Source organism: Petaurus breviceps, unplaced genomic scaffold, assembly GCF_028583685.1.
Source record: "Petaurus breviceps papuanus isolate PSGF00001 unplaced genomic scaffold, PetGlider_PUasm1.0 140, whole genome shotgun sequence".
Lineage (NCBI taxonomy): Eukaryota > Metazoa > Chordata > Mammalia > Diprotodontia > Petauridae > Petaurus > Petaurus breviceps.
In genome coordinates, this window is record NW_027185698.1 from 32546210 (window position 1) to 32568494 (window position 22285).

A 22285-nucleotide genomic window follows, 5' to 3' on the forward strand; every position below is an offset into this window, starting at 1 on the left:
CCTTTTTGTCCCCAAAATAGGAGTCTAATGTTGGAATCTTCTGTCTGCTTTGTTTCCTCTGCCTGCTCTTTTTGCCACTCAATTACTTGACTTATGGACTTTTTGCCACAGTAGGACTCTGCCACCAGACAGGGGAGCTTTCGTCCCAAACGCTGGGGTTTTCTCAGCTGCCGGAGGTATTAGATGGGTGCCCTCTCTGAGGCCTCCACATGCTCTGGCAGGCTGGTGACACACTCCAGGACCTCCACCCTAGACTGCAATTCAGATCCAAGCAGGTTAAAGCAAGAGCGATGACCCCTCAGACTGGTGCTTGGTCCCCCTACACTCTGCAGGCCAAGAGCTGAAGCCTCCACTTGGCGAGGGCTGGCTGTGCCGGTGTCTCAGTGGCTTCTCGCCCTGGGGGTAAAAGCTGCGAGCTCCCACTTATTGGTCCCAAAGTCCAGACTGTACTGGCTTCTCACTTTGTCCTTCGCATCTATGTGTTGATAAATCTGGAAACGGCCACAGCTGCTGCTGATCTGGAGTCCCTCAGTGGTCAGTCTCTCCCTGGGGCTAAAACCTTGGAGTGGGGCTGGGCTCGGCTCCCAGAGCGCTGCTGGGTTGGATTCCTGCTGTCCTCAGAGGGAGGTTAGCTTCTCTGTGTCATTTTGTGGGTTCTTCAGCTCCAAAGTTTGTTTAGAGTCCCCTTTTTACATGGATTGGGGAAGGTGAAAGCCAGAGCCTCGGGAAGGTCGTGCTTCTACTCAGCCATCTTGTCTCTGCCCACCAAACTATTTCTTTCTTAAGTGATAGTGGTGTACCTACACCTTTCCATCTAGTGAGATTCTCGATGTGACTGTCTAAGCTCTCCATAGGTAATCTGGCTACTTCACTAGAGGCCTTCCTTCTGGCTCTTCTAATAGTGGAAGATAACATTTCATCAGCTGGACAACCAGTCACTTAGCCCTGGTTCTCACTATGCAGCTGACTGTCTTTTCTGCCAGGCCTGCATGTCCCTTCCTAGTGGCAGTGAGGTACAGTGGTAAGGGGAGGGGAACAATAGTTGCTACAGGATGGACAGGCATGGAAGTGTTGGAGGGAGCATCCATAAGATCAGGAATCCACTGGAAGATTTGCATATTTGGAGTCAAAAGACCTGAGTTTGATTCCTAGATATACCACTTGACACCTGGGTGGTGGCCATCAGTGCTGTGGGGGAAATTTCTCACCTGGAAATTTCTGATGAAATCACTGCTCTGGCTCAGTCCTTGGGGAATGGGAGACCTGTATTTTGGAAACTCCTTGAGGGTGGGGACTGTCTTCTGCCCTTTTTGTATCCCCCTCACTTAACACAGTGCCTGACCTGTAGGAAGTGCTTGATCAATATTTATTGGTTGATTGGATTGTAAGCTCCTTGAGGGCAAGGTCATTTTCTCTCTCTTCCCCTCTCCCTTCTTCTCCCTGCACCTCTCTCTCTGCTTGTCTCTGTCTCTGTCTCTCTGTTTGTCTCTGTCTCTCTGTGTGTGTCTCTCTCTCTCTCTCTCTCTCTCTCTCCCTCCCTTACCTCCCCTTCTCCATCTCTCTGATTGGATCTGGTTTTGACTGCTGGTTTTGCCATTTATTTAGCCATGTGACCTTGGGCAAGACTTGAACCACTCTAGCCAATCTTCAGTTTCCTCTTTTGTGAAAATGGTTTAAATGACTTCTAAGATCCCTTCTGACTCTTAATCTGGTCTTATGAAGAGAAAGGAGTTTGCAGTAACCAGCTGCTTAAAAAAGAGGCTTCTGGAATAACCCCATCCTCCAGCAAAGCTATTGTCAGTTCAGCAGGCATTCACTGGTTGTGCTGGAAATCACAGAAAAGGTTGTGTGGGAAGGGATGGGTGGGCTGTGTGAGCAATGTCATCACCTAGAAAATGAATGTTTGCTGACTTAGTAAAGGCTCACCTGGCCCCCCAGGCAGAAAGTGGCGTTTAAGGGGGAGACATTCAAAATATTTCTGACCTTGAGCTTTTTCTAAAGCTAAGGACTTTTCCTCTTTGCATTCCCCCCCCCCCCCAAATTCTTGGTTTCAAGTTGCATAATTGGCCCTGAATGTAGCACCTTTGGCTAGAATAGTTGCCCCTCTTCCAATGGAGTCCTGATTCACCTTGTCCGGACTGGCTCTGCCTTTTTTCTATGTCTAGGCTCCAGGCTTCCTAATGTAACTTTAGGACACGATGTCGGTAATCAGAGGAACCCAAGCCCTTAGACCCACAGATAAGAGCTGGGCACACCCCCTGTTGAATTGTGTCTGCTTAGGACAGGCTGGAGCAGATACTTTATCAAGGCTTGTTTGATTCAGATTCGAAAGAGCTTTTGAGTTTATTTTCATCATTGGCCTCTCTCCTTACCTGTCCTGTGCATCTTAAAATTTGGGGTTGATTTTTTTTAGGATACAGACAAGACTCTCTAGATCCAAGAGATAGGCAAAGCATTTATTAAACACTACATACCTGTCTTACTGTATACTTAGTACTGAAAATACAAATATAAGCAAAAAAGATCATTCCTGCCCTCGAGAAACTTCTATTCCCTTGGAAGTCATCTGGGGAATCATAGACTGAGCTGGGTTTAAAGTGAGCATAGCTGGTATTGGTCTTTCTCAAATGGAGTTTCTGGGGAGGAGGCAGAACTCTCTGTTTCTCAGAGGAGTCAGTTGGGGACAGAATGGTGGAGGTCAAGAAGTCAACTGGACAGTCACAGACTAGGCGGAGTTTGAATTGAAATCCTTTTCTGGTCATCACCTCCTTTAGGTTATCTTAAACAGCTTTCCTCCTTGTGGAAGAGTTAACATATATTAGAAAATGGACCCTGGTCTCCTAAATCCTCTGCTGACCTGGGGTACTTTAATTCTCTTTTGGGGATTTCTTCTTCATTTTTAAAATGAAGAGGACGGAGTAGGGTACTGTGGAAAGAAGGTCCTCTTGGGAATCAGAATGTCCTATGTTCAAATACAGCAATATAACCATGGGTGAATCACTTTGCATTTTCTTTCCTTGTCTCTTAGTACATGTAACATTTAAGTCACAGGATCTGAATGAGATAATGTCTATAAAGTACCATTTGGGTGTCTACAGTTACTTACAGAACCTTTCCAGCTTTGAGACTACCATCACTAATCTTAAGCTTCCCTGTTAATGGTTGATAACAGAACCTTTGGGGTTGGATTGGCTGCTGAATCTTTAATTTTAAAAAGGAGGGTAGGGTCTAGTGGAGAACTTCCTGAGGTTATGTTGATAGTAAGGGTTTCTGGCCTTAGCCCCTGGACCTCAAGTCTAGAGTGGTATTCTTTTCACTAAGCAGACCTCTTCTCTTGGACAGCTTCTTTATTTAGACTAGAAGGAAAGCAAGCTTGGTGATTTTGGGAAACAGACCTTATCCAAATCTCAGTATAAAACTGAAGCTAAACACTCATCATCACGACATTTTTAGCCTTGGAAAAGAATTGAGAAAATCTACCTTCTCTTTTTGGTAGAAATGGCAGGCCTGAGGATGTAGAATATTGCTATACTCTCCTTCGGTGGTGTGTTGGCTTTGTTTTTTATACTCTTTATTTTCTTTTATTATTTTAATTTTGTTATTACTGTTATTTTTTTCTTTCTTCCATAAAGAAAAAGCTCACTTTGTTGTGTTTTTCTTATCGAATTTTTTCCCCCAAAATATTTTTTATGACAATCACATCATAATAGAGTGGGGTGGTTAGGGGAGAGAGGAGAGATGTTTGGAAATGAAGTTGATGTAGAAACAAGGTAGCAAAAAAAAATTATTTTTGCTTGTTGAATAAATGAAATTGCATTGAGTCTGTGTGAGTTGCTGTAGGCTAAATGTCCCCTTGTATCAGCCAAGCTTTACCTCTGGAGATTAGCCCATGTAGAAATGTGAGCTTCTCCAGAACATTTCAAAGGGACCCTCACTGGATGATGGGAGCTTGTACCCAATGGGGATTTATCTGGACGTTTGTCTGCCCTTGTAAAGAATTGCTAATGGTCTCTGTTCCTAATTATTGATGTTGCCTTGGGACCATTTGTACATTCCCCTTTAGTGAGAGATGTAACAGGATTCATTTACATGCTGCTTAGTGAACGACACAAACCTCTCTCTTTTTCCCATAACTATGAAGCCTTTTTCTCCCCTAACAATGTGGTAGCTAGATGAGAATCTGGATGTCCTCTGCCAGGACCCAGGGTGGAGCAACTGATTTAAAGTGATTCGTGAGAATGCTCTGTTTGGAATCCTGCACATTGAGACTGACTCCCTTGGAACTGATGAGTAATGCCGAGAGGTGGGGGGTAGGGGGGTGTCTTAACATAGCAGATTTTCCTAAATGTGGGATCTCCACTGTTCTGCCTAGTCCTTGGAAGGCAGCGTAGTCACACTTTGTAAAAGGAGACAGAAATCTGTCTTGCGTATTATTAGAGGTGCAACCTTTCTATATAAACAACTTAAACTCAAGCTTTTCAGTAAAGCACAGAGCTGTTATTGTTTTGGGTAGTAATAGCAAGAACAACCCAATCTTAAAAAAAGATAGTTTTGTTTTCTGATTTTGTTTGGGTTTTGTCCCTAAGATTTTTTTTTCCCTAAGGCAGTCACAGGACAGCTAGGTAGCACTGTGGATAGAGCACTGGCTCTGAAGTCAGGAAGACCTGAGTTCAAATCCAGCCTCAGATACTTAATACTAGCTGTGTGACTCTGAGTAAGTCACTTAAGCCTGGCCAAAACAAACAAGGCAGTCGCATCGTCCCCTTCCCTGTAGTTTCTCAATGATAGAAAGGAATTTCTCGTTAGTCATTGCTTCTTCAGGAGCAGAATGGTGAAAGAGGAAAGGTATTACATGAGAAGACCAGGGTTGTGTGTCTTTGGGCTGGTCACTTTCCTTCTGGACCTCACTCTGCTCCTGTGACGATTGTGGTGGGGGCTGGAGGGCATGATCCCCGAGCTCCCTTCCAGGTGTGGCATTCTGTAATTTTTCTATGTACGTCACCTCTAGGAAGGATTGGGGAACCTGCGGTCAGGGTAAGGAAGCCCTTCTGTGACTGCTTATCCTTTTCTGGACCTTGTTTTCTTCTTCACCGGAACAAAATCCCCAATTCTAAGAGATCTTTCCTTAGAACATCCCAGTGATGAAGTATGGAGTATATAAAGATTTCATCTTCATTTTATATTAAAGGACTTGCCTGAAATTGCACAGACTGTAATTATCAGTGCTGGGATTTTAAAATGTTTCTTGTCTTGGGAAACCATTTTAAGATGCCTGCTATGTATAAAACACTTGTTGGGCTATAGGAAAAGTTAAAATTTAGATAAATAAAGATGATTCCTTAAGGCGCTCAATCTACTAGGCTTTTTTTTTTTAAGGCAAAAATGGCTATAATACATAAAATAACTATAATATGAAATATATAAATACAGAATCTTGCATTATTGTTAACAACTGGATGACAGCATGGTACCATGGAAAGATCCCTAGATTGGGAGCCAAGGCCCTGGCTCTACTTCTTAGGGCCAGTGTTACTGACCTTTTTAGGCAAGACCTCTCAGAGCCTCAGTTCCCTCATCTGTAAAAAGAGCAGGTTGGACCAGATGGCTTCTGACTTCCAGTTCTAAATCTGTGATCCTTTTCCTCCAATTTCCTGTTGAAGGACTCTAATCTGGGCAGCTTTGTCTATGAGGATGATAAAAATAATATTTCTGCCTTCCAAACAGTGACAGGTGGAAAAGCAATGATGTCAGAATGAGAGAATCCCTTAAAGGGAAGAAAGCGGCGTCCATCCAGCAGTGAGATTGAAGCCAGCTTAGAGGCTACACCGGCTAGTTGGAGACAGACTTCTGCCCGTCCTCAACATCCTACCCTGAGCACAAAACCCTTCCTTTCTGATGGAATAGTGCTATTTTTAGCATTTGCTTTTTTTGGTGGTTGAGACAACTAAGTATTTATTCACCTTTGCTGTAAGCTATTTGGAGGGTGCTCACATCAGCCTTGGGCTCATTTGGAATATGAGTACTGACTGTGTCCTGGGCTTATGGGAAGAGTTTCCTGGAAGGAGATTCTAGGAGGAAGGTGCTTTGAGAGCAGCCCTCCACCTCTTTAAGTGGATGTCTCAGAGCGTGTGTCATCTGAACCACTGGTGTCCATTTTCATGGCAGGAGCTTGGATTTATTTGTAAGTTTGTGTTTCAGGTTGGGGGAGTCATAGATCTCAGGCTGGAAGAGACGGTAGAAGCTATCTAGTATCCATTTCTCCTCCCTTCTTATTTTGCATAAGGAAACTGAGGCAGACAGAAGTTAAGTGAGTTGCCCAGAGTCCCTCAGCTAGTCAGTTTCTGAGGCCAGATTTGAACTTGGGTCTTCCTGATACAGCTGCCTATGATGTTCCTTTGTGTAACATTCTTCCCACTACAGCTGTGAGGCCCCATTGTTCTTGTCTTATTTCTTGGAAGTAGAGGTTTGGGTGAGAAATGAGGATAATAATTCCTTTTTTTTTCTACCACTTTTTTTCCCCTACTTCAGGAACTGAGTAAAAGTTAGTTTAAAGCTCTTTGCATTTTTTCCAAGAGATTTCAGTGATCTTTTTTTACCAAAAAGGAATTTCATTATGATTATCTTTTACACACACACACACACACACACACACACACGAAAATTTTGCTTAGCTTCCTTTTTGAAACATATCCCTCCCTTCCCTTCCTCATTCCTAATCCATTGTGTTCCCAAGTTTTCCATTCTGCCTAAAGGAAAAGTGAGGTGAATAAGCTGCTTTTTTCCCAAGTAAAGCTAGAACAAAAATAATCCAAATCCCAGGAGCCCTGTGGCTGCCAGTGTTGGCCTTGTGGGTACAAATGGGACTGGCCCCTTTACAGTCTGGATTTAATGACCAGAAATACAGAACTTATTAGGAAATTTTTAGGAATCAACAAAGACTAGCTTCTTGAGTCTTTATTTTATTTTTTATATTATAATTTGTATGTTGTATTTTATTTTTAAACTTTTCTTACTAATTTTTCTGTTATGTGCAATTTACTTTTCTGTTCTTCTGTAAAATAAGAGGGTTGGTTTCTATGATAGAAAGTAACTTCTCAAGGACATCATATATATGCTAGGCCTGGAGTCAGGAAGACCTGGGTTCATATCTGGTCTTAGACACTCACCAGCTATGTAACCCTGTGGGCAAGTCACTTAACCTTGTTTGCCTCAGTTTCCTCATCTGTAAAATGACCTGGAGAAGGAAATGGCAAGCCACTCTCATCTCTTTACCAAGAAAACCAGAGATGTGGGATCCCAGAGTCTGAAAAGACTGAACAAATAAAAACCTTCCCAAGGAATTGGAAAGGATATAGAGACTAATCTAGTCCTGGGACTTGCTAAGAACTATAACATTCTCCCAGAGGGTTTCTTTGCCCTTTAGAATACTGTAACATTAATCCTTTCTGCAGTTGGCTCTAATTTTGTGGCTATGGCCACCAGTTTCTCCATGGCTTTGATGGTTCCCACATCACATAGATTTCTTGGCCTAAGTAAGGAAGACTTCTTTTCATTTGAAGTACCACAGTAGAGTTAAAAGCAAAAAGGGAGTTGGTTAAAAAAAAAAAAAAAGGAAGATAACACGATGTTATGGTATGATGGGAGAGGAGTCATGTTATTTTTTTTTTTAATAGACTAGGTGTCCAAAAACCTGGATTCTAATCCTAGGATTTGCATGAAGTCACTCTATAACTTTGAGTAAGTCCCTTTTCCTCTGTGGGTCTTTTATCTCCCTCTTGTTTTTTAATCAGGGGATTAAATGATCTGAAAGGTTTCTTCCAGGAACTAGGCAACCTGGAGGCTGAGTCAAAGCTGGAGCCTTAAGTCCCCTGAGCCAATTAAGTCTCTGCAGCTTTCTTACTTTTTAAGGGGAAAAAGCAGCTTAGCCCATGAAGAGGAAAGCCTCAAGATATTTCTCCTCTTAGCCCTCTTTTCATACTTAAATAAATCTCCTTTCATGGCAGATTGCCTCACTTATCTTTGAGGGATAGCACATTGGCCTTCAAATAGGGTGTGAAACATGGCCCTTTCTACAGCCAAAGCATCACAAATGTCTTTTCTTTTCATGCTGCTGCCTTAATTTTGTGGCGTGCTTCAAATTTCAGAAATTCTGTTTCATTCATTCCTTGTTACCATTCTGTTAAGTAGATAAAGGACAGGCAGTGAATCATCCCCATTTTATAACCAAGGAAACAATATTCTAAAGCTAAGCAATTTCTTCCTAACCTAGCCTCCTCCTCCCTTTTCCAGTCTTGTTACACCTTACTTCATACTTGATATTCCTTGGTCCAGTGACACTTTCCTCATGGCCGTTCACCAACAACACACTCCATCTCTCCACTCCAGGCATTTCCTCTGTCTGTCCCTCCATGCCTGTGATGTTTCCCTTCCTCATCTCTACCTCTGGACTTCAAGTCCCTCCTCCTGTAGGAAGCCTTTCCCAACCCCCCCTTAACTCCAGTGCCTTCCCTTTGTTAATTATTTCCTATTTATCTTGTATATGGCTTGTTTGTACATTGTCTCCTCCATTAGACTGTAAGTTCCTTGAGAGCAGGTACTATATTTCACAATCTCCTTGTATTCCCAAAGTTCCTGCAGAGTACTTGACAACACAGTAAGTTATTTAATAAATGTTTATTCATTCTCTGACCCAAAGAATGAGATTGATCCCAGATGTCCTGCCAGTCAGTCCAGAGCAATGCAGTACAATGGAAAATACCAGGGATTTGGAGTGGAAAGAGACCCAGTTGTTCAGCAACTGCTTTTTGAGACCTGTCATTTCATCTGTCTGGATTTCAATTTTTTCCTGTGTAAAATAAGGGGTGGGTGGAGGAGATGTATGCTACTGCTCCTTCCCCACCTCTGAATCCTGTAATATATTTTTCCCAACACCAGATGTCTAGGTAACCACAGCAAGTAAAAGTTTTCCCCAATGTCAAGGGTACTTTTCAGTATCCAGTAGAGTAGACTATTAAGGGACCCTTGAGATACAGAATTGTTTTCTTTTTTACACAGTTTTATTGGTGTCTTTTGTCATTTCTTGGTGGGGGAAAAAAAAAACCCTCCTCCCTTATGTAAAGCCCACCCTTGTGACAAAGAAAAAAATTGAGAATAAACTTAATATAGCCATCTCAAATGACAATTCTTCTCTTTAGTGTTCCTTACTCCCTAGATGTGCCTGGAGAAAGGTTTTGTTTGATTTTCTTTAGAGACCTCCTTTCTTCTCCCAGTTTTTGCTTATTTTTTCTCATATATTCTATTCAGAATTTGCTTGCTGTTTATTATTTCATTTCCATTGTTGTGGTCATTATGGTTTGTTTTCAATTCTGCTTCCATTTCTCTCTCTCTCTATCGGCACATGTCAGTCTTTCCCCATTTCCCCAGATTCCTTGAATTTGTCATTTATTATGTGTTGAGAATCTATCACATTCATGTTCCACAGGGTTTTTTTTTTAGTGATTTCCCAGCAAACAGGGAGGTACGTTTAGGCACATAACAGAAGAAACAGTGCTTCTGAAGTCAGAACTTGAATTTAAATCCCACCTATGATGCCACTTGTATGACCTTGGACAAGTCACTTAATCCAAGTTCTTCACCTGTGAAGTGAGAGAACTGGCTTAAGCTCATTGAGGTCCATTCCAGCTCTAGGTTTAGATCTGGTTCTTTGGCTTCACAGAGGGCTACTGTTAATATTTGGGAATGTGATAGACCTTTGTTTCCAGCTTTGACTTTTTGGGATGTGTGCCCAATCATGGGGTCATGGAGGTAAATAGATACCCAGAATGAGTTGGTCCAATTCCTATCTTCACCAGCAGTGTATTATCAGACTTGTCTGTCTTGCTGTAGCCCTACCATCATTGAGTTTTTATACAGAATGAGATAAAACCCAAGAGTTATTAATAATCTGCATTTCTTTTAGTATTTGTGGAATGTTGAGAGTGGTGGTTTTGTATGGTTACCTGTAGTTTGCATTTCTTTTGAAAACCATTGGCATCCTTTGACAGCTTTATTATTGGAGAATGGCTCTTGGTGTTCTGTATTTGTTGATTCCCTATCAATCTTGTGTTAATTGTAAAGTTTTTTGTTTCTAGTGTAGACCTGTGATAGCATTTGTGTGAAATTCGAACACACCACACAATGACTTAGAAAACCACAAATTAACTTTTATCTGTGTTGTATTGTAATCTTATTTTGTTCAAAATTTGTTGATTATATTTTAATCTGGAGATGGCTTTAAGAGTTAGACAAGGGGGGGAAGGGGAGGGAGGAAGGGAAAATTTGAAATTCAGGGAATTGTGGATCTGAATCTTGTAAACTAAAAGTAAACAAACAAATTAATAAAGACCAAAAAATTAAAAAAAAAGTTAGACAAACATTTATCGATTTGTATGGTCTTGTATAGCCACTGTTTAATAAAGAGTCTCTCCACTCCCCCTCCCCGCCCATGGCTATATTTCTGACCTCTGCCCTTCCACTTGTCACTCTTTCATGATCTACCTACAACTTGGGGATCTAACATCATCAAAAATTCATCAGGGCCCTGCTGTGGGTGGGATTCAGCCTGTGCTCTGCATGGAGTCAACTGAAGACATGGTTCATTTCAGCAGCTACCAAAAAAAAAGTCTTTCATGAAGAAGCTGAGAGCACCAGTGAAGGGTGGCTGTTGGGAGTGGTACCCAGTCTGTGCTTTGAAGAAAGGCAAATCCAGAAAGAGGAATGGGGCATTTAATTGATTTTATAAAACTAGGAGTTTGGGTGCAAGGGGGACACAATAAAATAAAGCCATGAGCTAATGTTATGTAAAAAAGAGGAAAGCTAAAATGCCAGTGTAAAAAAAGTCGAAAAGATTTTACAATAAGTGAGTAATGAAATTATCAGAAGCAGCTTCACCTACTTAATATGCCCCAAAAAACTGACATTTGAAATGAAGCAGATGAATACTTTAAAAATGTAAAATGCCCCTAACTACTAGGACAAGAAATAGACAGTTTAAATAATTCAGCATCAGAAAAAGACATTGAACAAGTCATAAGTGAATTCCCACTTTGGAAAAGGAAGGAGAGAGAATTCATTTAGAAATGATTTCTGTCAAACATTTGAAGAAAGGTAGGGATTCTATGAGTTTTATATGCCAGATGTGTCTTGGGGGGTGGGGTGGGGAGAAAAGCCTATGGGAAAATATGGAAATAAGAGATAAAATTATATAGCTTAATAGAATTACTTGTCCAATCTGCCACTTGCCTATCTCTAAGGCCACTTTTAGATATGAGATAATTATGTGCTATTTGAGTGCCTATATCAAATCATCCTTTGCCCTGTGCCCCAGAAGCTGATGGTCTAGTAAGAGAAGAGAATGTACAGTTGATAGATACCACTTAAGCTCTTTTGGAACCTCTTAGAAGGTAAATTGAGATTACATTAGGTTGGGGACACTGAGGAAGGTAGAATGTGGCTAGGAGAGGGATTATAGGGTGAAACAACATCATGATCCAAGAATCTGGAAATGGAAAGATATGGGACACATTCAGCAAACAGCTAAGTAATCTAGTTTAGGTGGAACTTGTGGCTTGTGTAGAATGAATGGGAGTCAAACAAGAAAAGAGTCCAGGTAATAAGTAAGTATAAGGCTAAGACATGTGGACTTGGGGGAAGTGATGGGGAAACCACTGAAGAGATGAGCATGGAAATGACTTGAAAAACTGCTTGGGGAAAATCAGTTTGGAGCTGGTATATTGTTCTTGAGTGTCTGCTCAGTAAAGGGATCACTGTTTCTGTTGCAGAACTCCCCCTGCCCCATCAGTTGGGTCTAATTAATTCTACAAATTTGTGAGGAAGGTTCCTGTCAGTGAACAAGTATTTATTAAACACTTGCTACATGTGCTACCCAAATATAGTTCTGTATAGTATTTTTCTACACTCTTTTGTTTTAGGAAATGTGGCTTCTTTGAAAGGTTATCTTACACTTTGTAAATTGAAAATTATACATTGAATAATGAATTCTGTTCATATGCCTTAATTTTTAATTTTGTTGTTGGCTTTTTTCCAAATAGTTTCCCTTTTGTTCCCCTTCTTCCATCCCCCAAAAAAGCCCCAAAACCCAAATAACCTTTATCTTTATATAGCAAAGAAAAAACATCCAGGCAAAAAACACTCTACCCAAGTGATCAAGACTGATTTGGTTTTGAGCCTAGTTTGATTTATTAGTTTAATGGCATAATGTGGATACTGTTACACAATTCAAACATGATTAGGAAAAATTTCAGGCACTTTTATTTACTTGTGGGTTTACAGATTACTATGAAAATTTCCATTCAAAGTAACCAAAAATATACAAAAGAGCTGGGAGTTAAGCTACACATCATTATGCAAGATTTATATAAATAAAAATACAAAACACTCCTCCTTGAAATAAAGGGAAACTTAAGTTCATGGCTGAGATATTTCAATGTATGACAATGTTACTAAAATTAGTCTACTAATTTTGTGTTGTGCTAATCACATTACCAAGAAGGGAGATACTCCTTAGAACTACACAAGGTGGTAAAGCTCATTTGAAAAGGACCCAAGATTTAGACTTCCAGTGGCATGAGGAAAGAGTACTACTGAGTGGGGGAGGTAGGGCATAACATTTATCAGACTTCAAACTGAATTATAAAACTGTAGTCAAGTATGTTGGCTACTGGTTTGTTTTTTTTAAGTCATTGAGGATAATTAATATTTAGTAAATCTAAGAATGTGTCTTAATTCTTAAATCTAATACACTTGGAGGTTGTAGCATCACCTTCCCAATGTCATGGTCCTCTTTGAGAATGAAGGACAAAACAACAACAACTATTTTCACAAAAACTTTTGGGGAAACTGGAAAGAAATTCAACTTAATTTAGGATTAGTCAGTTTTAACTAAAATTAAACTTTTTTGCAATTAAAACTCATAAAAACATTTAGAAAAGACAAAGTACATGAAGAAAAATTGTATAAGCTGTCATGGGTAAGTCCATTAGCCAGAGTGTACAGGGACTTCATGCAATTATGCACATATGACTTCCAGTAGAGAGATATGAACAGATTGGCAAACTGTAACTGACCCACAAGAAAGTATGCTCTGAACACTGATAGTAAGAAAGACACAAATGAGAAGTGAGCTTTTGGCTCACTCCTTGCAAATTGAATGTACAAAGAGGGGGGAAGTTAGTCTTGGAGCGGGGCAGTGGGAAGATGGGGCACCCTAATTGACCACTGGTGGTGCTGGGGAGTAGACCAGCCATTCTAGATGGCATTTTGGAGTTATTCAAGAAAAACAGCTAAGCTGTTTAACCCCTTTGACAGTAAGTAGAATAGCTAAATTAATGCACTGTGCTAAGTGCTTTACAATTATTCTCATTTTTATTCTCACAACAACCTTAGGTAGGTGCTATTATCTCCATTTTACAGATGAGAAAAACTGAAGCAAACTGGTTAAGTGAATTACTTTGGGTCGCGAAGCTAGTATGTATCCGAGGCCAGATTTTAATGTGGAGCTCTGAGTAATGGAAGAACTAGAGAGGATCCTGAAGAACTAATAATAAATACATCCTCCTTCATGGCAGAGAAATAGGGGACAACTGGGAAAGAATAGTGTATGAGTTGTCAAAGTTACTGTATGTGATTTTTATATATATTTTTGTTTAGTTTTTCCTTGCCACTAGGAGGAGAGTTTATGGGGAAATGACTGTGATATTGAAACATCAGAAATCAAAAGCTTCTTTGCAAGTCATAGGATCTTCAAGATGACAGGAAACTTAGAGGTCTTCTTATCCCAGGTTTTAACATTTACTGGTGTAGTTCATTTCATTTTTGAATATCTCTAATTGTTAGTAAACTTTTGCTTATGTTAAGCCTAAATCTGCCTCTCTATAACTTCAAACTGTCACAGGTATTTGTTGAAACAAGGTGTAATCAGGGAAGCTTTGGAGACTTAAAATCAGGAAAGATCTGCCTCTAGCATTTTACTAAGTTGTAGAACCACAGGCAAATCTTTGAAACTGTTAGTGGTGATAAGTAAAACCTGTACAGCTTATCTCACAAGGTGGTTGGTGAGATATGTAAAGTTTTTTTGCAATTCTATATAAATACCTTCTTCATGTCTGGTTCTCCCAACACCTTTTTTCTTAAAAAAAAAAAAAAAGTTTGTTTGACTTCCTCAGAACACACTTTCACCATGATCATTACTAGTAATTTGGTTCCCAAGCTAGTGCACAAAAACACTTCTTTTATCATAACTATTGTTTATAGTTCCAGTACACTGATGCTGAAAAGTCCCTTTTGTGTACTAACTGCAGACTAGATAACCACTGATAAGACCGTACCTGTAGGAAAGTGGGTTCTTTGGAACATATTTAAAAGGAACTGTGGAAACGCTTTGAATAAACCTTCCTTCCTTCCTCCCCCAATTATAGTTGCATTAACCACTGGCTCTGGTGGTTAGGATGTGAGGGGGCAGATTACTGAAGTCTTGACCAAAACAATGAGCCAACCGTTCATCACAGACTCTACTCTCCTAAGTTGGGACATGGGGAGTAGCTACGAGAGGGACTTGGAAATGCTTCTGGGAAGCACTTATGGGAAGTGCTTCTTTAGATAAAAGGCTTTGAAGACTTCATTGAAAAGGAGTACATTCAGAGCCAAGAGTTGGGCCATCTCTGTTACTGATTCACCCGATGTTGAACAAGTTAACATCATCTTCAAGGGCTCGGTTTCCTCACCTGTGTAACATGAGGCTTGAATTAGATTCTCTCTGAAGCCCTTTCCAGCTCTATCCTTCTACATAGTCTGTGTGCAGAGGGCCTTCTATGATTAAATAAAGAGCTGTTTAATAGCTAGTGGTTGACCCTCATGGTAGAGACCCAGATACTTTTTTTTAAAAAACACTCTCAAACCCTTCTGATTGAAACATGATGGCTACTTAGCTTCTTTTTTAATTCCGTCTAATTTAAAACTTTTACATTTTAACTTGTTTCTAAGATGGCCAACTTTGATGTTTTTTGCAGGACCACAGCCGATTTGTCAACTGTGTCAGGTTCTCTCCAGATGGGAATAAATTTGCTACAGCAAGTGCTGATGGCCAGGTAATTTCTTTTGCTTTCTTATTTGGAGAAAATGTAACTTACTTTTTAAAAACTAGTTTCTTTCATGAAGCTGTTGTAGGGCGAGGGAAAAAATTCTGATTGTTTACCTTAATGGAAGAATTTAAAATAAACCTAATTTCTTTCCTGCTAGAAAACCTCACTGACATGGGGGTGCTCAGTGTATCAGTACAAGTGAGATATTTAAGACATAAATGTTTGCATTTTATAGATAGTGTGAAATTCAGATTCTTAAATGATGCACATATTTTAAGGAGTTCATTCTTAGAGGTTTGTATTAGGTCATCCCTAAGTGTGATGGTGAAGGAATTGAAGAATAGCCTAATTCATACTTTAGGACCCTGTTAAATGTTCTTGTGACTTATTTCTGATTTGTCTTGCAAGATTTATATCTATGATGGAAAAACTGGAGAGAAAGTCTGTGCACTAGGAGGAAGCAAGGCTCATGATGGGGGAATTTATGCTGTAAGTACCCACCTTTTTTCAGTTCTGTTTTTTGAAAGACTCTGCTTTCTGTATTCTGACAATAGAATACGACTTGGGTAAAATTACGTGTAAGCTATGGAAAGCTGAATTCCAAGCCCAGCTCTACCTATAATTTAGCTATGACCTAGCTCAACTTACCCTTCACTGGCCTAGGTCTCTATTTCTTTCTCCTTAAAATGAGTTAGACTGGAATTTACAGTAGCAGTTCTTAAAGTGGGGTCTCAGAAAAACCTTAGCTAGGTTCAGGGAGTCCATGGTTAAATCTAATTTCAAAATAATACCGTAAAGCTGTTTGGAGATCCTCACTGATTCTTAAATGTATGAAGGGACCAAAACGTTTGCAATCCACAGAACTAGGATGATTTTTTCCAAACTATGATTGCGACTTAGGTTCCTCATATCTGGAGGTCCTCATGGAGAGGCTGGATAATCATTTGTTAGAGGATACCTACATGATCAGGCATGAGTTGAACTTCAGGGGTGGGGAACCTGCAGCCGTGAGGCCACGTGTGGCTTTCTAGGTCTTTGGGTGCAGCCTTTTGACTGAGTCCAAGTTTTATAGAACAAATCCTTTTATGAAGGGGATTTGTTCTGTAAAGTTTAGATTCAGACAAAGGGCTGCACTTGAGGACCTAGAGAGCTACATGTGGCCTCAAGGCCACAGGTTTCCCACCCCTGGGCTAGATTGAGCTCCAAAATGGCTTCTAACTCGTTCTAGGCTTCAGGGATTCTGACTGTGAAAAAGATTCTGAGACCAACTTAATAAGATGTTCATTTTCGACTTTGTAGATTAGCTGGAGCCCTGACAGCAGCCATTTGCTTTCTGCTTCTGGAGACAAAACTGCAAAAATTTGGGACGTTGGTGCTAATTCTGTGGTTAATACTTTCAACATGGGCTCAAACGTGTTGGATCAGCAGCTGGGTTGCTTATGGCAGAAAGACCACCTGATAAGTGTCTCCCTCTCGGGATACATCAACTACCTGGACAAAAACAACCCTAACAAACCTCTCCGAGTTATCAAGGTAAAGCAGGTGCTTAGGGAGGGTGGCATTTGAAGCAGCCTGAAGAAGGTGAAATCCATAAATGGAGGAAGAGTCCTCTCTCCTCTCCTTCCACACCCACGAAGTTCTGTGTGGTGTCTAGGCTAAAGATGATGCAGCATGTCCACCAGCCGGGCCCTACAATTTACCTCTCTTTAATTACTAGCTGGTTTGCGCATATTTGTTTCCTTATCTCCCACATTAGTCCCTTGAGGTCAAGGAATGTCAGTGCTTTAGCCCAGTGCATGACACATAGTAGGCACTTAGTACATGTTTATTGATAGGTCCTAGGAAGTCTTAGTTCCCCTTTCTAACTAAACCTTACTGTTAATCATTCTGAACAAGCCAATCTTTCATTCAATTTCAATAAACATTAATTGTCTACTGGGATGGATGAATTAATGGAAGAAAGAATTTATTAAGTTCGTTCTGTTATGTGCCAGTCACTGGGCATGCAAAAGAAAAAAATGAGATATATCTTGCAGTTGAGGAACTCAGTCTAATTGAGGAAGATAACACATAAAAGGAATTTCAGCTGTAGGGAAAATTGGAAGTCCTCAGGTTACATCATATTGGGGGCAGGGGTGTACTTAGGTAGCAGAAGCAGATCAGGTGATGGTGCTAGCCGTCCTGGATGAGTTCTGCAGTAATTCATTCCATGCATATGAAGGACGGCTTTAGCTAAGTGCTTAGAAGAGGTAGAATGTTGCAACTGGTCATTTTAATTTGGCTAAGAAGGCACAAGAAAGGGATTCTAGGCATAGGGATTTGTTTTTAGAAATGCATGGAAGTGGGAGAGCTCAGGATTTTGTTTGCAGGTCAGAATTTAGCCAGAAGGAGTATAGAACTTGGAAGAAAACCAATATGTGACAAGGCTACAAAGGCAAGGTAAGACCAGTTTGTGGAGTACAGAAGCATTTGATCTTTAGTTGGTAGGACAGTGAGAGGGGAGCCATTGATGATTTTTAACTGGGGGAATATTTTCCTCAAAAACAGGATTAATTTATCTGGGCCCTTAATAAAATTGAAGGTCTTTAGGCCACAGATCTTCCCCTTAATTTATTGTTTAAACAATTGTTAGTGAGTGACAGATATATAGACTTGATTTTCATGGGGTTAGTATGTTTGAGCCCCATCTAGTAAGTGATTGAAGGTCAGTATATACAGTGAGAAGTCAAAATTTTTTTTTAATGTTTTTTTTGGGGAGTGGGGAGGAGGTATTCCTAGGAAAATTTAAGTCAGCTAGGATTCCCAGTCATCTTGTGCTCTCAGGATTCGTAGTACTTTTCCATGTCATTAAAATGGACATAGGTCTTCCCTTCTCCACCTCTGTTCCCTTCCCTCAAAAAAGCCATGTGATTCACAAATAAGGCTGGAACTTTTCAAGAAATCCCTATGTGCCAAATCATCAATTAAGGATTGCTGACCCTGGGTGTTGACCATTGCTCTGCTGGCAGTGTTGCCAGACTAACACAATTGATTGGCCTCATAGGAAAATTGCTGTTGTGCTGAGAACACGTAGGTCCCACAGTCAGCATGCTTCTGTTTAACTTACGATGGATGGCTCAGATGATCTGAATGCAGTTTTGCTTACAGTTTATTGAGACTAAGGCCAGAATTCTCAAGCCTCTAATGTTGTATGACTGGTATCTTTTTTTTTCTAGGTCAGAGCTTAGTAATCTCGTGGGCTCTTAAATTTCTCAAACTAGAAATTAGTGCCCCAGTTTTGTTTCAGTTTTTTTAAAACTCTTGTGCTGTTGTACATTGATTGACTCTCAGCACATGGAGTACTTCTATATACATGATTGCATTTCTCCTCCCTCCTCCAAAAATACCCAAAACAAAACAAACCCACCCATCCTTAGATTTCCATTGCCCAGCACAACCAATAGTAAATTGAATTCTAAGGCTGAGAAGGTGCAGGAATGTAAATGGGAATTAAGGGACTTCATGGTTTTGTATGAGAGCCTTTCAGTTGATAAGTAGACCTGCTAAAAATCTGATCTGGCACATCTGGTCAGTTCTCTGGCCAATAGCTCCTCAAATTTGGAGAGTGCTACAATCTAACAGTGCTTCGTTGTGGACTGCCTTCTTGGCATGCCTTTAAGCCATTGACATTAGAGGCTTTTGTGTATAAAATGCCAAGAATAGGGCAGTGGTTTTTGGAACACATTCAGGAGAAATTGCTTTTCTGGAATGTGTCCATTCTCTCCTTATCCCCCCCCCCCAAAAAAAAATGGTTTTTTAATTTAGAGAGAAAGAAGACTTAGCTGATAATGTTCACAGCTCAGCTTACTCTGGTCCTCTTTCTTCCTTTACAGGGCCACAGTAAATCAATCCAGTGTTTGACGGTTCATAAAAATGGTGGTAAATCATACATCTATTCTGGGAGCCATGATGGACACATTAATATCCTTTTGAAGATGAACTGATTCCTTGAGTTTTAATATTCCTGCTTTTTTTTTGGTCTGCATTAAAGGAATTTCATGTCCCCAGAGTGATGAGGGGACAGCAGCTTGCCAAGTTATATAGGTGGTTGTTATGTGATATGATGGGACAAGCTCTGGACCAGGAATCAGAGCTTGGTTTCAGGCTCATCTGTGAGTCACATTGAACCCCTTCCCCTCTCCTACCTCACCTCTTCAGCTATAAAGTAGGGGTGAGGGTTGGAAAGCTGAAATTACTTGCCCAAGATCACACGCCAAAGCTTCCATCTTTAGTCTGCCAGAAATTTCCCTTCTGTTCCAAGTTTTCATCTTTGTTGATACCACCACTGGGAACTGACGAATGATGGGAATGGGTTTATAGACTTTCCAGTGTTTTGCCTCTTGCAGCCCCAAAGAGCACAGGATTGGTGAGCAGCCTGTAGCAAGTTTCACATGTATCTTGGTTCTGTATGTTCCATCATTGTTGGGCCAGACCTCCGCTTGTAAGATGCAGTATACTGCTAGCCAGGCGCTGCCTAGAAAGGAGTCGGTGGAATACATTCTCTGACACTCCCTTCCCAAATGGGTGGTTTAACCTTGTTTTTTCCCTTAATCATACTTCTCACATTATTGGGATTCTGAGACTGGGGAGAACGATTCCTTTGCTGGGAAAGGACACACCAACCAGGTATCCAGGATGACCGTGGATGAAGCGGGTCAGCTGGTCAGCTGTAGCATGGATGATACAGTGCGTTACACCAATCTTCTTCAGAGGGACTACAGGTGTGTGGGGGCTCTGGCATCCATGTGTAAAGAAGCGTGCTGAGTTTTGTTGCTGCTGTTTAGTCATTTCAGTGTCTGACTCGCCATGACCCCATTGGGGATTTTCTTGGCAAAGATATTGGAGCTGTTTGCCATTTCCTTCTCCAGCTCATTTTACAGATGAGGAAACTGAGGCAGGCAAGCAGGGTTAAGTGACTTGCCCAGGGTCACACAACTAGTGTCTGAGGCTGGATTTGAACTTAGGAAAATGAGTCTTCCTGACTCCAGGCCTGACACTGTATCCACTGTGACACCTCACTACCCTGCAGGTATGTGGGTTTCTTTGGCATTTAGAACTGTATGTAAGGACCTGTCCTAAGTTTGAGGGACACTTAGAATAAGACAGAAAAGAATGGTCCCTGACCTTTTGAAGTTTATGTTCTACTCAGGAAAATGTTATACACACAATAGAACATTAAGCACCTATATATCATGTAGATGTATATATACATGCATGGACAATACATATAGTCACATATAGATTATGCATGTATACACAGATACATTTATATATGTATGTATGATGGCAAGGAAAAATTATGGGTTGGAACATTGACAAAGGATTCATATCTGTAATTTATGCAATGATTGGTTGAATGACCAGAAACAATATAATCACAGGTGAGTCATTGAGGGAAGTCAGGGATCAGCAAACTGTGACCCCAGAGCCTTATAATAATCTAGCCTATTGCCTGCCTTTGAACAGCCAATGAGCTAAGAATGATTTTTAGATTAAAATTTTATTTCAGAATGAAAAAAAAAACAACCCAAAATAACATTCTGAGCTTGCTAATCATAAAAACAGGCAACAAAATTGCGGGCCCTTGTTCCAAGGAATAGGAGAAGAGAACATGGTTAGCAGACAGACATGAGGTGTGGAGAGTTGAGAGGATAAAGTTGGCCTTGGAGTCAGGACAACCAGTCATACCTTTGGTACCTAGTGGCTGTGTGACCCTGGACAAGTCACTTAACTTCTCAGAACCCCAGTCAGCTCTCTAAAACTATAAATTGCAGAGAAAGATGCCTGAGTGCACTGGTAAAGAAAGTCTCTGTATAGGTGAGATCACAGATTCAGAAAAGAAAGAAAGAAGCATAGTAACCAAAGGAAGGGACGAAGTAGTCCCACTATACTCTGGAGTTCAATTTGGTGTGTTGCATTTTAGGAAGAACAAGAATGACAAAGGGGCAGGTGAATATACAGTATGATGATGTGCTGAAGGGATAGATATTTAGCCTAGAGAAGAGATATCATGGGGAGGAGACAGTAACTGTTCAGTTGTTTAAAGGGAATGTCACATAAAAAAATGTACATGACAGAGAGGCAGGTTTTAGGCTTGCTACAAGGAAAACAGCTGTCTAAAAGTAGGATATGCTTAAAAATAGGGGGAAAACTGTCTTTTTTTTTCAAGACCTGAGCATGGTTAGAGGCAGTAGGGAAGGAGCAGGCATGCAGGTGTTCTTGGGGGATAGGAAGGGTAGAAAGAATTGCTGGGGGAGGACAGGAAAAGGACTGACCTTTTAAATGACCAGGGCCACCACTTGCTCAGAGACCAGAGATAAAAGAAATATCCTGAGAAGAGAAGTAAAAGAGATAAGAAGATTCCTGATGGGAGGTACTTGTTTGCTTAAAGACTTACAAGAATGTCAGGTTCATGACCTGAGCCCCTAGGAACATGACTGTTTGGAAAGGCTCTTTTTAGTTTAGCGTCATTGAAAGGGAATCAGGATTATATATGTGGGATTGGGGCTATTTTTATTTTTCTAACTGTCCTTTTGATTCATGCTTGGGTCACTACTTCTAATTATCTTAAAGGCGGGTCAAATATATATATATATATTTTTTAATGAGAATTTGAGCCAAGAGGAAAAGAAAAGGCTTCCAAGTCCCTGACACATTGAATTAGTTACTTTCCTGCAAGGACTTGCCTCTGCAACAGTATAACCCGAGGCGATTTCTAAGCACATTACCATCTCTGCTGAAAAATTAAGTCTTGGTGATGATTTCTACGCATGGGTGGATTAAATTTCTCATCATGTCCCCTGCTGTTATCCTTGTCTGTGTTTTGCAGGATCACCATGCTCAGCCTAATTAAACTAAATTCTTCCCCCATTTTGCAGTTAATTATGGAGCCTTACTATAATGCGTTTTCTCCTTCCTGTTTTTCACAGTGGACAGAGTGTAGTAAAACTGGATATTCAACCAAAATGTTTAGCAGTTGGTCCCGGAGGCTACACAGTAGTTGTATGTATTGGACAGGTAAGTCTTAGACCAGGCTCTTTTCATCAGGGATTTCTTTCTTTGGTGTGTGTGTGTGTGTGTGTGTGTGTGTGTGTGTGTGTGTGTGTGTG

General features: G+C 40.6%; 1 protein-coding gene across 1 annotated transcript in view; it reads left to right on the forward strand.

The window, feature by feature from the left end:
• Nucleotides 1-22285, forward strand: part of WDR1 (WD repeat domain 1) — a 61847-nt gene that overhangs the window by 23437 nt on the left and 16125 nt on the right. Inside the window, exons 6-11 of the mRNA XM_069069849.1 lie at nt 15066-15143; nt 15546-15626; nt 16437-16670; nt 19010-19097; nt 19741-19897; nt 22106-22193. Of these exons, the coding sequence (XP_068925950.1) occupies nt 15066-15143; nt 15546-15626; nt 16437-16670; nt 19010-19097; nt 19741-19897; nt 22106-22193 (726 nt within the window). The remainder of the gene's footprint in view (nt 1-15065; nt 15144-15545; nt 15627-16436; nt 16671-19009; nt 19098-19740; nt 19898-22105; nt 22194-22285) is intronic.